We start from the raw sequence: 14,125 nt of genomic DNA, 5'->3' as shown, positions 1-14,125 counted from the left end.
CAGGCACGCTCCCCCTGAGAGCCATGCTGCATCTCCAGGGGAGCCGTGCTGCATCCAGGAGAGCCATGCTGCCCGTCCTGACCATGTTTGTGTCCTTGCAGAGAAGGGTTGATCATGAAGCGCTCTGGGGGCCACCGCATCCCTGGCCTGAACTGCTGCGGCCAAGGAAGGATGTGCTACCGATGGTCCAAAAGGTACTGCTGGGGTGGGTGGAGGGGGCAATGCCGTGTGCTCCTCAAGCGCATGTACAAAAATCCGTGCTTGTCTTTTTCTCCCAAAAAGTCTGTGAGGGAGATTCTTGCTTTTTTAATAAAAGCTACAGGTTTTTGGGTCAAAAGGGTTGGCAGATTATTTCCCTCTCACCCTCCTGTGTGGAGGGCAGAGAGGTTTTTCTCTGGAAAAACCTGCTATGATTGGAGATCGTAGCAGAAGGGACACGTTGCCACAGAGGAAAACTGGGATTTCCTACAGCCCTGAGCTGGCAGAAATGGCAAGAACACCCCAGCTTTCCCTGCTACAGGAGCACCCTGGGGCTCCGTGCCTTCGGAGCTGGTGACACTGCCCTGGCCGGATTTCAACCCGGTTTTCTGTGCTTCCCTTCTTCAATTTGCAAAAAGAAAATCAATTAATTGAGACACTATCTGGACTGCTTAGGAGCTAGATTAAATTGCATGTGACATACATGCGACAGGAAGGAGCTCTGTTTGGTGCAATTAACCTTGGAGTTAAATACATTGCCTCTTCCTTATTGCTGCACATGCTTAAATGCTGGAGTTTTCGTGGGAGTTTTCACAAGCTACCATGTTCCCGTGTCCCTTCCTGCTGCAGAGAGAAGTAACTTAACTGTCCCCATCTCTTTGTCTTCTTGTGTGAGATCTCACGTTCCCTGGGGCTACAGCACAGGGAAGCGTGTGCTGCGGAGGAGTATGAGTGTTACGAGTTAGCATCCAAAAAACTCAAGGGGTATTTCCTGGAGCTTGCCCTTGCTGGGCAAATATTTTCTTTTGAGAATCCAAATAGTGCATATCTGCCTTGCAGCAACAATTTCTGGGTCTGCAAGAGCTTCCCTGGGCGTTGCCCACCTTTGGATTTCAGCATTGCCAATGGGCTGTTGCTAGTTTTATCTTTAAAAAATTTCTGTTTTCCAACAAAATCTTTCTGCATTCCTGTGAGGAGAAAGGTCCTGATTCTTCATGGTCTTTTCAACTTTTCTTAATGTATTTTTACAGAAGATCTCTATAATGAGTGCACAAGGAGATGAAGATGTGACCTTCTTCCAGGTCAAATCATTAAATTGTCTCCAATTCCTTTCTTTTCTTTTATGGAGAAAAAAATGCCTTTTCCTCTCTATACCCCTCAGTTACATCCCCTATGTTACACGGAGCTCAAACGTTAGTGGGGACAGCAGCACATTCAGCTCTGATGGATCCATTTTCCTTTACAGCCTAAAAAGGGATGGGAGAAGGTTTTGAACGGGTTTGCATGCAGGGTAGCACAAGAGGGCATGAATCCCTGCCGTGCCCACCAGGACTGACACCGTGCATGTCAATAAATAAGGAAATAATAGTAATACTGTGCATCAATAAATCAGGAAATAACAGCAGTATTTCCTAGAGAGGGTTATTTAAATGAAGGATTTCAGGACACGTCAAGCTGGGGGCACAGCTTCCCCCAAGCATGGAGCAGACCATGGCCACCCTTTTCCCACAACAGCTTTGCCCATAGGCATTGGGGTTTTTTACCTCAAATTCGTTTCACTTATCATAACAGGTTGGGTGTGTTACGGCCGTTTGGGCTGTGGAAAGGGATGCAGAGGAGGACAACGGGGTGACACCAGGAAATGGCACGGGTGGGACTTTTGGGGCATGGAGAGCTGCCTGGGAAAAACAGAGGTGCAAATGCTTGGGAATGTGCTTTGTGGGGCTGTTTGGGGTGAAATCCTGGGCCAAATATGGGGGGGGGGGGGTGTATTTTGGCATTAAGTGAGAGGTGGTGCTGGGATAACTCTTTCAGGGCTCTGAAAGAGAGGAAAAATTATGGGATCTGGAAGTAGATGAGGAGCTGAGGCTGTTACTAAAGATACGAGAAGGAACAGATTTTCTGCAGTGTTTGCTGTTGCTTTGTGTGTTTCTGAGTGTGCAGAAGAATGAGGCGAAGGTCTGGTGGTGGAGACCTGTGTGGGACAGAGGGGGCTGGTTACCCCAGCTACGCCGCAGAGGGAGAAGAAATTAGAAATGCCACTCACAGGAAAAAAATGTGGTGGTGTTTTTTTTCCCCAGAGTTGTCTTCAGGCTACAGTATTTATGTAAAACCTGCCGGTCATCTCTCATCATGTGCTTCTGACAGGGTGCCTGTTGCTTGGCAATAAAAGCTTTCCAAAATGCCTTGTTCATATATTTTGATTGGAGTGAAAGTGATCATCATAATTAATGTTAGAGATGTCACGTAATTCCCATGTTGCCTCTCAGTATAGCATACAAGCTGAATGAAAATCTGGGGTGGAGGAATCCTTGTTGCACCTTGGCTGGTGCTGGGGCACCCGGCTGGATGTTTGTGGCCAGGGAGGATCTCACTGATTTCATTAGACCAGAGCCTGTATTTTCAAAGACTTCTGTAATAAGTAGTCATGCAAATAACTCTCAAAGTCTTATACTGAACTCAAATTCAAGTGCTTAAAATAGGCACTTTTCTGCTTAAGAAAACCATACCCTGGACTAGCCCCTAAAAAGTAATTTTACCTTCTGGTTGAATGCTTTCCATTCCCTGTTAAATGATGTGCAGTTGTTTTGAAAGAAACACTTTTGCACTTTGTTAGGTTTTTTTATGGCTCATGTTTTGAAGACCGTCATGGGTGAAATGCAAGTGACCTGATTGCTGTGCCCGTGCAGGTGGCTGGTGGTGAAGGACTCTTTCCTGCTCTACATGAAGCCAGACTCGGGGGCTATCGCCTTTGTTCTGCTGGTCGATAAGGAATTCAACATTAAGATAGGCAAGAAAGAAACGGAAACTAAATACGGGTTGCAGATTGACAATCTCTCTAGGTAAGAAATACAGACTTTATTTACACCCTTTTTAGTTTGCTGTTGCTTTTTTTTCTAAGGAAGAATCGATGCTCCAGGAGGGGTTAACAAGGCACTGCTGGGCTGATGTGGTGCAGCTCAGCTTCCTGCAGGGCTCGGCGCCCAGGCGCTGCTGGTGTGGTTATACCTGCTGGGGATTTGGGCTGTGTAGTGCTGATCATTTCTGATGTCTTAATGAGGCATTTGGAGCCTCAGCTGCTGTTTTGTCCATCCCTGTGGGTATTGCTCAGGCCTGGGGGCACCATGCACGTGGAGTTGCACAGTCTGTTTTTGCAGCAACTGCTTATGGTAATTTTCTAGGCACTCTGTTCCTCTATGCTGCAAGCAGGGATGTGTTCCTCTGCATCCCAATCAGGTTATTACCCAAAAGACATTCTAGGTGAGGTGAAGAGGTATTTAATATTTTTATGGCAGCGTGCAGTATAAATTAATCTTTCAAAAGATGTGGCATAAGTTCTCCTCCAAGTTAGGCTGATGCTATTAATTCAGATCTGGGGTATTTTTTTTACTTGGCAGAGCAATAGTGTGGTAGTCACTCGCATCAGTTCAGTGCTGATTTATTCTTCCGCAAACAAAGCAGCAGAGACCCTTGCTATTCCTTACTTTTTACTTAAATAAAATATGACTGTTACAGGTGCATTTATCAATGTGGGTAGACAGCAAGGAGCAGCCCAATTAAATGCATTTGGTTTCAGCATCCTGCCCTGTGCACCCTCTGTTTTACAGGTCGCTGATTTTGAAGTGTAACAGCTACAGACATGCCCAGTGGTGGAGGCAGGGCATAGACGAGTTCGTTCGGAAGCACGGCAAGGACTTCCTGACAGAGCACCGCTTCGGCTCCTACGCGGCCGTGCAGGAGAACACGCTGGCCAAGTGGTGAGGACTGTGGCACCAATGCCTGAAGCAGTGATGGCACACACCTGCCTGCATTAGCCCTGGGCCTGGGTAGGGCTGGTAGCGTTTGGTAGCTATAGGGATTGATGGTAATTAGAGAAGTTGGAAAAAATGAGGCTTTCTTCACCGAGAACAGAATAGCGGTACTGATGACAGGAGGGCTTTGATCCCGTTATGGCTTTGCATCGGAGCTAATAGCATTTTGAAACATCAAGTTTCATTTGGGTATTTAATATAATGACAAAAATGGCATTCTGGTGCACGTATAATTGGCAGGATGCTTATGAGTTAAAACCAGAGCTGCTTTTTCATTAAGATATTCCTGGCTTCGTTTTTATCCCAGTTTCTGAATCTGGAAACTCTGTTTCCTAAGGGCTTAGGTCTTTGGGCTCTGGGTTGTAAGCCCAGAGCAACATAGGTCCTGTTGAACACATCTGCCTCTTTGGCTACTCCCTTCTCCATAGCTCTTTCCCAAAGCAGCTGTGCTGCAGCCTCTCCTGCCTGTGCTCCTCTGCGACCGATGGTCCAGTCACGTCCTTCATGCTTTGAAATGTGAGATACGTCCTGCTCGCCACGTTTGCAAGGCTGAATCTCATTCTGTAAGGCATCGTTGCCCTTCCAGGCACTGTGAATGTGTTCAGTAGCAAATGTCATTCATCTGGTTGAAGAGCAGCATCCAATTCAGGCCTTGCAGATTGGCTTTGCACTGAAAGAGAATCAGCAAATGCAATTTTGGGTATAGTCTAAGGGTGACTGGGCTTTATGCACACAGCAATCCCATGAGAAATCCTCCTGTCCGTGCTGTAACCTGATTGCACTAAGCCATTCCCAGAAACAACTCATAAAATTATTCTAGCTGGAAGCAAGCCCTTGCAGTGCTCTCACTGCAACTTCTGCCTTGCAGCAGCCATTGCCCAAATAGTTTTGGTAAATTGAAGCAAACATCACTCCGTCATCCTTTCCCAAGAGCCAGACCTCGCTTGCACATCAAGCAAAACCCAAGAACATTGTGTGCAGTTGGCAGAAATGCCAAGTGGCACTTAATAGTCTCTGACTGTGCTGTATCATTAAGCTCCTAATAGCAGCATGAAATTCTCCCTGCGTGTTGTCCTAATTCTTGAAATTAGGTTTGTGTTTGCTGTTGAGAAGAGAACATAAATGCCATTAACATGGAGCCCCATTGGTCTTCAGCTATGGACTTTGTTTAATGAAGGGGGAGGAAACCGAGGTCGATGTGCTGTGTTTGCCTTCACAGGTATGTAAATGCCAAGTGGTACTTTGAAGATGTCGCGAATGCCATGGAAGCTGCGAAGGAAGAGATTTTCATCACGGATTGGTGGTGCGTACTTACAGATTTGGATGTTGACCAGCCGTCTCCCTTGGGACGCTCCTGACAATGCAGCACTGTTGGGAGGCCCTACAGTATGGCAATGAGCCCTGTGGCCAGATGGTTTGGCAGCACACCCAAACATGTATTCAAAGGCCTTTTCAGGAGGGTTGGCAGCAAAAGCGCATGCTTGAAATCAACAGCTTGGTTGTCTCCTTCCGAGGAAAGGCCTGAAACTGCGTGAAGGCACCACCTGAATTGAAAATCTTATGACTTGAGGTGCTCATCAGCAGTGTAAATTGCTGCGAATCCAAGGGACAAGGATGTTTTTCAGTGTGTAAGGGAACGTGGACACCCAAATGTCTCTGACAGTGCTCTTCACATGTGATCCTGCATGGCACTCTCCTTTCAGCTCCTCTTCACTGTTTTGGAAGCCTCATGCCAGCGATGAGAGCACCCTGGGAGGGTGTAATTTTGCTCTGCTCTTAAATGGGCCAGACAACAGAGGGGGACTTTTCTTGTCCCTTCCCTGACCTGTGTGGCTGCCAACGGACCTGGCTCTGCTCACTTCTGAACTAGTGATTTGTTGTTTTTGTGCAGTGCTCTGGTTCCTGTTTGAAGCAGAAGAAGGGTGCTCTCAGTCTCAGGGCAGAGTTTCTTGGCTGGGTGCCGGTTGCGGCTCCCCGTGTCTTGTCTTTGTGGAGGTTAATATGGCTGAGCCAGCCTGGACAGGGGACAGGACAGTAGGGCAGGCTTCCAAGCCACAGCTCAGGTGTCCTCTTTAAACTTGGGCATGTCTATGTGCTCCTCTTTCTCCAGCTTTAAAATGAACCTCTTGCTACTAATGCATTGCCCACAGGAACTAAGACGATTAATTATTGGGTGGCAATTATGAGAAAACTAAATATAATGTCAGGATTTACTGGGGTAAAGCTGTTTCCTAGCCTGACCACAGATAAACCCAATGCTCCGGGATCCCCATGTGCAACATCAGGTAGCAACGTAAGAGCGTTGCATTTCAGACCCGTTGTCTCTTTAACATTTTATTCAGACAGTTGTTCGTGTATCTTGGAATTGGCCAACTTACCTTAAACTCCAAGTTTCAGCTAAAAGTGCTGTTATTGGAAGCATGTTTTTTAGGATGTAGCAGTATGCTTTAATCAAGCACAAGTTCCCATACTCAGTACAAAAGTAAAGCAACAAAGTTCTGTCACCTTCCTTTGCAGGAGTTATATGAGATTGCTTAATTATTCCTCGTAATCGTTAAAGCTACGGATTAGTAAAATCTCCTGTTGAGAGATCATACTGCTTTGTCCTTAGGCAGCAAGGAAAATTCAGCACAAATCTATGCTACTCACATAGCCTGAGTACCAGGAGAACTGAAATCCAACTCTTATTTATTTTAATGCCTACGCATTTCTTTGAAATCTACCTTGGGGGTTTTCTTTTGTTGCATCCTTCTTTCATAAATAAAGTCCAAGCTTCCCCCTTTATATATCAGGGTTAAACTTGTTCTCCTGTGTTGCTGAATCCCAAGATGCATGTGCTGGGTGCATCCTCTGCCCTCTGTAATGCTCTGTTATTAAAAAACAAAGAGCATGACATTGGAGAGCGCCTTGCTTAGGACATGAGCCTTCACATCCACCTTATATAAATTTGGTGTTTTATTTCTTTGCTTACTGAGTTGATTATTTAGGCCAATGCTTTGTTTGCAGACTACATATCCTGTGTTTTTTTCCACCTTTGTATTTGCTTAGGCTGAGCCCAGAAATCTTCATGAAGCGACCCGTTGTGGAAGGCAATCGCTGGCGGCTGGACTGCCTTCTCAAACGGAAAGCAGTAAGTGAGCTCCAGCTGCAACCTTCACCCTGCAGAAAATCCTGTCTGCCCACCCAGTTACAGGGTCATACTGGGACCGCAGCATTTGCACCCTTTGTTTTTGTAGGGGTGAGAGCTAAAGCTGGCCAAGGCTCACTTCAGATGACCTCAGAAAATGATGTTTTAATTTCCTCCCTCTATTTGTGTTTGGAAGAGCTCAGAGGCAGAAGGGCAGACCCTCTCATTGTCCCTTCACGTCCTCAGATTTGGGTCATTTCAGCCTTGCGTTATGACTGCCCCAGCTCCTGGTGGGTCAAAGAGCTGTTGCTGTCAGGTGCTTTGCTTGTGGCATACATAATTTAGAGTTTTGGGAAGGACTAAGCACTTCGTGGTGGCTCTTGGCACGTGGTTGGTACATCACTGTTGTGCGGATCGTGTCATTACCGTGTATTGTGTCTCTGTGCTGCAGCTTTCAGAGCTGAAGCTGTGAAAGGTCTTACCAGTCTGCTGAGAAAATCAGGATGCATTGGCATCAGCAAAAGATCAACTGGTATCATACAGAGGTTTGTGCTATCTCACGACAGCCTTCTCATTGGATTTTCCATACTTGAGGCATTGCATAGGTCCTTGCTACAACTGAACGTTGAAGAACTGATGTTCCTGCTCTTCACCCATCATTCCTTGCTGTAGTGAAGAAGTGCCTGTTGACATTAAACATCATCCTAGTGTCCTCCAGTCCCCTTACCTGTGGTGGAGTCCCTTTTGCTTAGTCCTGCCCACACCAGACTGCCCAAACCTCTTCTTTTTACCATAGCTTTTTCACAGCTGCGACTATTGGTAATAATGAATTTTAGTAGCACATAAGAAAGACCAAAGCCTGAAAGGTTTTTGTGGTTTTTTATTATTATTTTTATTCCCAAGGATAACTTATATGATTAGAACAGGTTTAAATTGTTTGGTATCTGCCTCTTATTACCTGTATGTCTCCCGGTTTTCTTTGTTTCTACCCACCCCTTTCTATATTTCATGGCTCTTGTGGCCACTAAGAGGAGGAAGATCAGCTGTGCCCTCCCTGTCTGTCCCTTCTCAGGTGGAGACTGGTCATGAGGGTCCTGGTTCACTGCTGTGGGGAAGGGACATGGGGAAGGGTTTCAGCAAAGCATGAAAAAGAAGCACACAGACGCAAGCAGCATCAGGCTCCCCAGAGCTGGACTGTGTTCAACTTGCCTACCAGGAGGTGATAAATGTGGCTCAAAGACTTGGCCTCCTATTTGCATATTTGCTATGTTATCTGAGTTAATAAATGCTCATGTTCATTAAACAAATGCTCTTATAAACTTGATAAGGCTTTTTCTCCCTCTGTTTTAATTTCTCCTTCTTTGCTGTTCCTCCTGAAGAAAAAAGCTCAGACTTGCTGTTGACTTGATGCCTTTCCTGGCACTCCCAGACAGGATTCCTGTGCAAAGCTCTGTGCTGTTGTGCACTCTCCTTTCTTGTGCAGCACTTGGAGATATGAGCAGGCAACCACAACTACTAGTTCTATTTTCTTTTCTTTAAGCATTTTAGTCTTGGAAAACTGTTTATTTTGCTGTTTGTTGTTACTGTGCTCTCTAATAATGCATCTGAGTCCAAACTATAGAGAATGAGTTTCAAGGAGCCAAGCGTTCCCGACAGAGAAGGAGAGTGAGGTGGTTATGAATGTGGGCTGTACTTCAGTCCTAACCTGTGATAACACCCGTGCCAGACATGGTAGCTTGCACCATGTGAGCAATGAGTCAGGAGGGGAAGTGCAGCCGGGGAAGTCTCTTGAACTCTTGGTGTGGTGGAAGGGCAGGAGTCCAGGTGGATGTCCTGAAGTAGTCTTTGACTCCCTCTTCTTCAAACCGGTTGTCGTCACAGTTCTCACCCTTCCACATGCCTAGAAGAGTTTTTGTGTCTGACTGTTGTTGATTTGTAGTTTTATGTTCTGGCAAATGAAATGTGATCATGGGACATGCTCACTGGAAGAATTTAGCTTTATTTGTTGCGTTGACGTGATTTTCCTATGGCTCCAAATACCTTGTAATAGTGAGGAGTGTTTTAAGGTTAGTTCCTGGAAATACTTGCCTGTTCTCTCACTTGTGGCATTTGGCAGTCAGCAGGCTGGTATAGGGTATGGCTGTCCTTTGTCTGTACAGTGCTGCCTTGGGCTTCTCTGGGAGCAAAGTATCATCCACAGTTTGGAGACTACTGGGGCTATTAGTAGCAGCTTTATGGAAATAAACTTTCCATAGCCATTTAAAGCTTCTAGGTCCCAAGTTTAAGCTTCAGTGCAAGATTTGAAGCCATGCTGATTTACGGCAGCAGTTCCAGTGTGTGTCCAGTGTCTTTCCTCGCTTCAAAAAGGGATGGTATCCATTGAAATACCTGCATATACCATGTTTCTTTTTATTTCTGACAGCAACAAGGAGTGAGAATTTTTGTTATGCTGTACAAAGAAGTGGAGCTTGCCCTAGGGATCAACAGTGAATATAGCAAGCGGACGCTCATGCACCTCCATCCAAACATTAAGGTAATTGCCCATCTGACAGCTGTATGAAGGACATTTGCATTAATTTGCTCTCGATAGCCAGTGTTGACCCTCAGTGTATTTGGATGTGAACTGGAAGAACAGTGATTCCCACTGTTGCAGTGGGAATAGTCTGAGAAGACGTTCCCATACAGTGATTACCACATCTGGCAACTTCGTTTCTTTAGGTTATCATTGAACATAAAATTGCTTAGTTTAGACTTGCCAAAGCAACTACTCATCTAATTCACAAGAAACGTATTTTCTGTGACAAGTTAATGGGGTTACATCAAATGGAAAATTACAGTTTGAAAATGTTGTCTCATTTCAGCATTTCTGTTCATACGTAGATGACGAGAGACAGCACTGGATGTTTACATTCCCGTCGTGAATGAACATCATTGTGCTGTCCTGTGCTGTTTCGCCACTGCTCTGTCACAGAGTAGAAAATGAGATGTGGCACGTGAACCAGTATATAAGGCTAGATCCAGTCTCTTGAAATTAGAGACATATACATTTTAATGAGTATTAAGATATATGTTATGCATGCGGGTGACTAACAGACTGCTAGAATAATAGATTTATTGTCACTTGACCAGCTGTCACAGTGAAGGGGAGCATCCATTCACCATCATCTTCACAGCAAGGCTGGAAGGTGTAACTGGAAGATATGCGCTATGTGTGCAACAGATTTTGGGAGCAGCCAGGTGAAACTCTCAGGTTTTTTCCCCAGGAAGCTTGTCTAATGGGTCTCTTCTAACATAAAATATATATATATATACACACACACACACACTGAATACTTAGATACAGAAATTACTTAGCCAGAAACACATGTCTAAAAGAATCTCATAAACAAATGTCAAACAAGTTGCTGATTTTAAATGGGGAAAAAACCAGCCAACTTCTTGTTTCACTTATGTAGTGGCAACAACCGAAGAAGTGAGTCAGATCACCAATATGTTGTTTTCATTTAGAACAGGCTCTGTGTTTGAAAGCTTAATAATTATAGCTCTGCTGAAAGCGTGATATTATCTGTTGAAACAGTTTCCTTGACTGTAGTCCTCTTATGAACACAGTTGTTGTACGTGTGCCCTCTCCACACATCAGTAACCGTTGCTGCTGGGGAATACCTGCATGGTGGGGAAGTACCTGGGTGCCAGAAAGGCTGAGCCCAACTCAGGGGGATCACGTACCTTCAGTAGCTACAGCAGTCTTTGTGGAGGCATCTTCTAAAAACTCCAGTGTTTCCCCATCAGCCCAAGCAACCAAAACAAAGCGCTTGGCAGCTCTCTGACCAGAGGGGACTAAACTGGTCAGTTATGCTGAGCTTGAGTGCTGGTTTTCTCAGGTGATGAGACACCCAGACCACGTGTCTTCCTCCGTGTACCTCTGGGCCCACCACGAGAAACTCGTCATCGTTGACCAGTCTGTGGCATTTGTGGGCGGCATCGACTTGGCGTACGGCAGGTGGGATGACGACGAGCATCGCCTGACCGACGTGGGCAGCGTCAAACGGATGACGGCAGTGAAGTCAGTGTCGACGACCAACCTGGCAGTAAGTGAGCTGGCTCCGGCTGGTGGCCACCTTCAACATCTGCATGTTGGGTTTGTGGTGGGGATGAACAAGCCGTGTCCGCTTCTAAGTGTAGAGTTGGGTTTAGGAAGTTTAAAGAGGAATAGTAATGGGAAGTAGGAAGTATCTGAGCATTGAATGATTCTTTAGGGGTAGATCCTGACCAGCCCTTGCTAGGACATGGAGACAGACAGCTGGGTTTCCCCTGGAGCTTGAAGCAGCAGTCACAATTTGGAGAGTAAAAATAAAATTTTGCTAGAGATGTACAGTAGGTGCTCACTGAGTGCTCTGAACTTGTGGATACTTGGGCCCTTAGCAAGTGCCTTACTCTTTGAGCTTTCTGCTAACCTGGGTCTGTATGCACCCAGAGATCTCTAAAAAAATTGAAGAGGTCTAAATTTATGAGAATTTCAAGGGGAGTAATAATTCACAGTAAATTTATGGGATTGAAGAATGTACTTCTAGCACTAACGGGTTTTTCTGTTGAGTGCCTCCTTGGTACAGACTTTCTCCCTCCAAAGCATCAGTTCCCATTGAAGTGTGTCCCTGTCATAGAGCAAAGTTTGGCTCATGGTTGTTTCTGAGCATTGTTGTACATGATAATCTGTAATGAAAGGAGAACCAGTCCTTACACGGCCTGCAGCAATGTTCTGTGTCTTTTAAGTCTGCAGCGGAGTCATCTGAACGTGTCCCCCTGCAATCTCAAGCTCTGTCCCCAGAGAGCCACTTGTTCCAGAGGAATGCTGATGATGCCCCAGACACATCAAAAATGAAAGGAGTAGGAAAACCCAGAAAGTTTTCGAGGTTCAGTATTTACAGGCATCTCCATAAACACGGCATGCACCATGCTGACAGCATCAGCAGCATAGACAGTGATTCAAGTAAGTAATGTTTTTCAACTAAACAACATACATAGTGTGTGTGTAGGTGGGTGGGTGGGTGTACGTGCAGATTCACATAATTTCTAGAGTGATGTGTTCTTTGTAAGGAAGGAAAGTTGATGAATTTCTTAACTATCAGAGTAATAACTGTGTAGTCAATATGTAAGTCTGTGTCATTGCAAAATAAATAAAAGTTTTAAGTGGATTTGCATTTAGTTAATTAGCAATTGTCATGAGCCATCAGATGACGTGCTACAGTATATGTGATCTAATGTTTATACTGATGGAAAATTTTTGTTCTGCAAGGGAAAATAGAATTTTTCATTTTTCAATTTGTGTTTATTGTAACAAGTGAAACAGTTTCTGAATGTGCTTATCCCCTCTCATAGATTAGTGGTACCTAGGTTTAAGTCAATTCACTTAAATGAAAATATTAAAGAGAAGTGACTGTTCAGCAGTTGAATATTTGAATTGCAGCTTTTAATTCCTCACATTAAAAACAGCTTTAGAGCTAAAATTAAAGGGATCAGCTTGACATTTGTTCCAGCACGGAGTCCTTCCTGAAATCTGTTCCTGAAGTCCGCAGCTCCTGAAGCTGTGTGTTGTTCATGCTGAGGACTTATTTGAGTTTCCATCACTCCTGCCTCTGACCGGAGGAAGCTTTGCTGGAGCAATCAGCTCAGGACCTAGCCATGGCTTTGCTCCTTCAGTATATCTGTCTGGTTTAGAACCAGCCAGGTCTTCAATTTGGTCCTCTGCCTGTTGGTCTCTTGTAGCTTCAGCAAATTGACAATTCTGTCGAGATCCTGTCATGCAAGGTGTCTTCAGACAGGGTCAGACACCAGTGTAGAAAAAGTGGACATGTGTGTTTTGCCATAAATCGAGCATCTTGACTTTCTGCAGGTTACTGTAACCCCACTAGAAGTCAACCGATTAAAATCAAGAGTTTAAAGCCCCATCTGAAAATGTTCCATCACCACACTGAAACCAAACAGGGGCTCGCTGAGCCTCAGCAGGGTAAGTGGAGGAAGGCAGAGGTGCAGACCCCTTTAGGCTTTAGCTGCCAATGTTTTTGCCTTGTAACGATGGTGAGAGTTAGGTTGGGTACCAGGATCAGCCTTTGCTGCTTCTTGTTCTCCAAGCATCCTTAGTACCCCTCTGAGGACAGCCTGGCAGAGGAGCCTTCTCCAGAGGCTTCAAAAATGGCAGCATAAATAAATAAAAATTCAAAACCAAAAATACAATGACAACAAAACAACAGAAAACACACTAAAGAAGTTTTCAATAATGGCAGCAGGGAACAGTTGAGGATTCTGGCATATGATTATTTCAGGAATTCTCTTCCTGTAAAGGTGGAGGCATGTTACTGGAACTGGAAACTTCTGCATTGGATATTTTAAAATAAGCCTAATGCCAGAAGACAAATGCAGACAGAGGAAACAGTGAAGTGGCTGCTGCCAGGCCTATGTTTGGATGAATACTTGGAGGAACCCCTCTTTTGCCCCTTACTAAAATCAGTGAAAGCATACTCGATTGAGAAAACATACTCAATAAGCACTGAGCTCTGGGCCAATTTGGAAAGGCCCTGTTTAATTATGGTACCTCGCTGAGACACCTCTGAGTGCTGGTAGGGAGTGAGGAGCAGTTCTTCAACACCTTCCTCTTCCTGACGAATTCCTCTAAGGCATTACTTGCCAATTATAAAACATTGATTACAAAGTAGTGGCAGGTAACTGGGAAGGGATGCATTTGCTTCATGTGAAATGAAAGTGTGGTGTCACCTCATGCTCATTCACGAGTTGGTGTGCAGTCATTGAAGCTGGTACATGAAGCGTGTGTTGGCTGGACGGTGTGTCCACTCATCCCCATCGGAGCATGCAGAGGCAGCCGTTCCCCAGCTCCACCTGGACTCTCACTACAACCTCCTGCTTCCCATGGCAGCTGTGGTGCAGGCCTGCTGCATGGCATTTTTGGCATGGCTTGGCTCAGCTCAGCTCGTGG

General features: G+C 45.2%; 1 protein-coding gene across 1 annotated transcript in view; it reads left to right on the top strand.

Moving 5' to 3' along the window:
* PLD1 (phospholipase D1, phosphatidylcholine-specific) overlaps positions 1–13,141 on the top strand; it is a gene marked incomplete at its 3' end in the record, with an annotated part of 22,887 nt that extends 9,746 nt beyond the window's left edge. Inside the window, exons 7-15 of the mRNA XM_010189776.1 lie at positions 102–194; positions 2,889–3,041; positions 3,807–3,956; positions 5,230–5,313; positions 7,059–7,140; positions 9,560–9,670; positions 11,019–11,225; positions 11,908–12,124; positions 13,028–13,141. Coding sequence (XP_010188078.1) covers positions 102–194; positions 2,889–3,041; positions 3,807–3,956; positions 5,230–5,313; positions 7,059–7,140; positions 9,560–9,670; positions 11,019–11,225; positions 11,908–12,124; positions 13,028–13,141 — 1,211 coding nt within the window. The remainder of the gene's footprint in view (positions 1–101; positions 195–2,888; positions 3,042–3,806; positions 3,957–5,229; positions 5,314–7,058; positions 7,141–9,559; positions 9,671–11,018; positions 11,226–11,907; positions 12,125–13,027) is intronic.
* Positions 13,142–14,125: the final 984 nt, after the last annotated feature.

This window comes from Mesitornis unicolor, unplaced genomic scaffold (assembly GCF_000695765.1).
Source record: "Mesitornis unicolor isolate BGI_N332 unplaced genomic scaffold, ASM69576v1 scaffold37438, whole genome shotgun sequence".
Classification (NCBI taxonomy): Eukaryota; Metazoa; Chordata; class Aves; order Mesitornithiformes; family Mesitornithidae; genus Mesitornis; species Mesitornis unicolor.
Note: the sequence above shows the minus strand (reverse complement) of the source record. Positions and strands in the feature narration are given on the sequence as shown.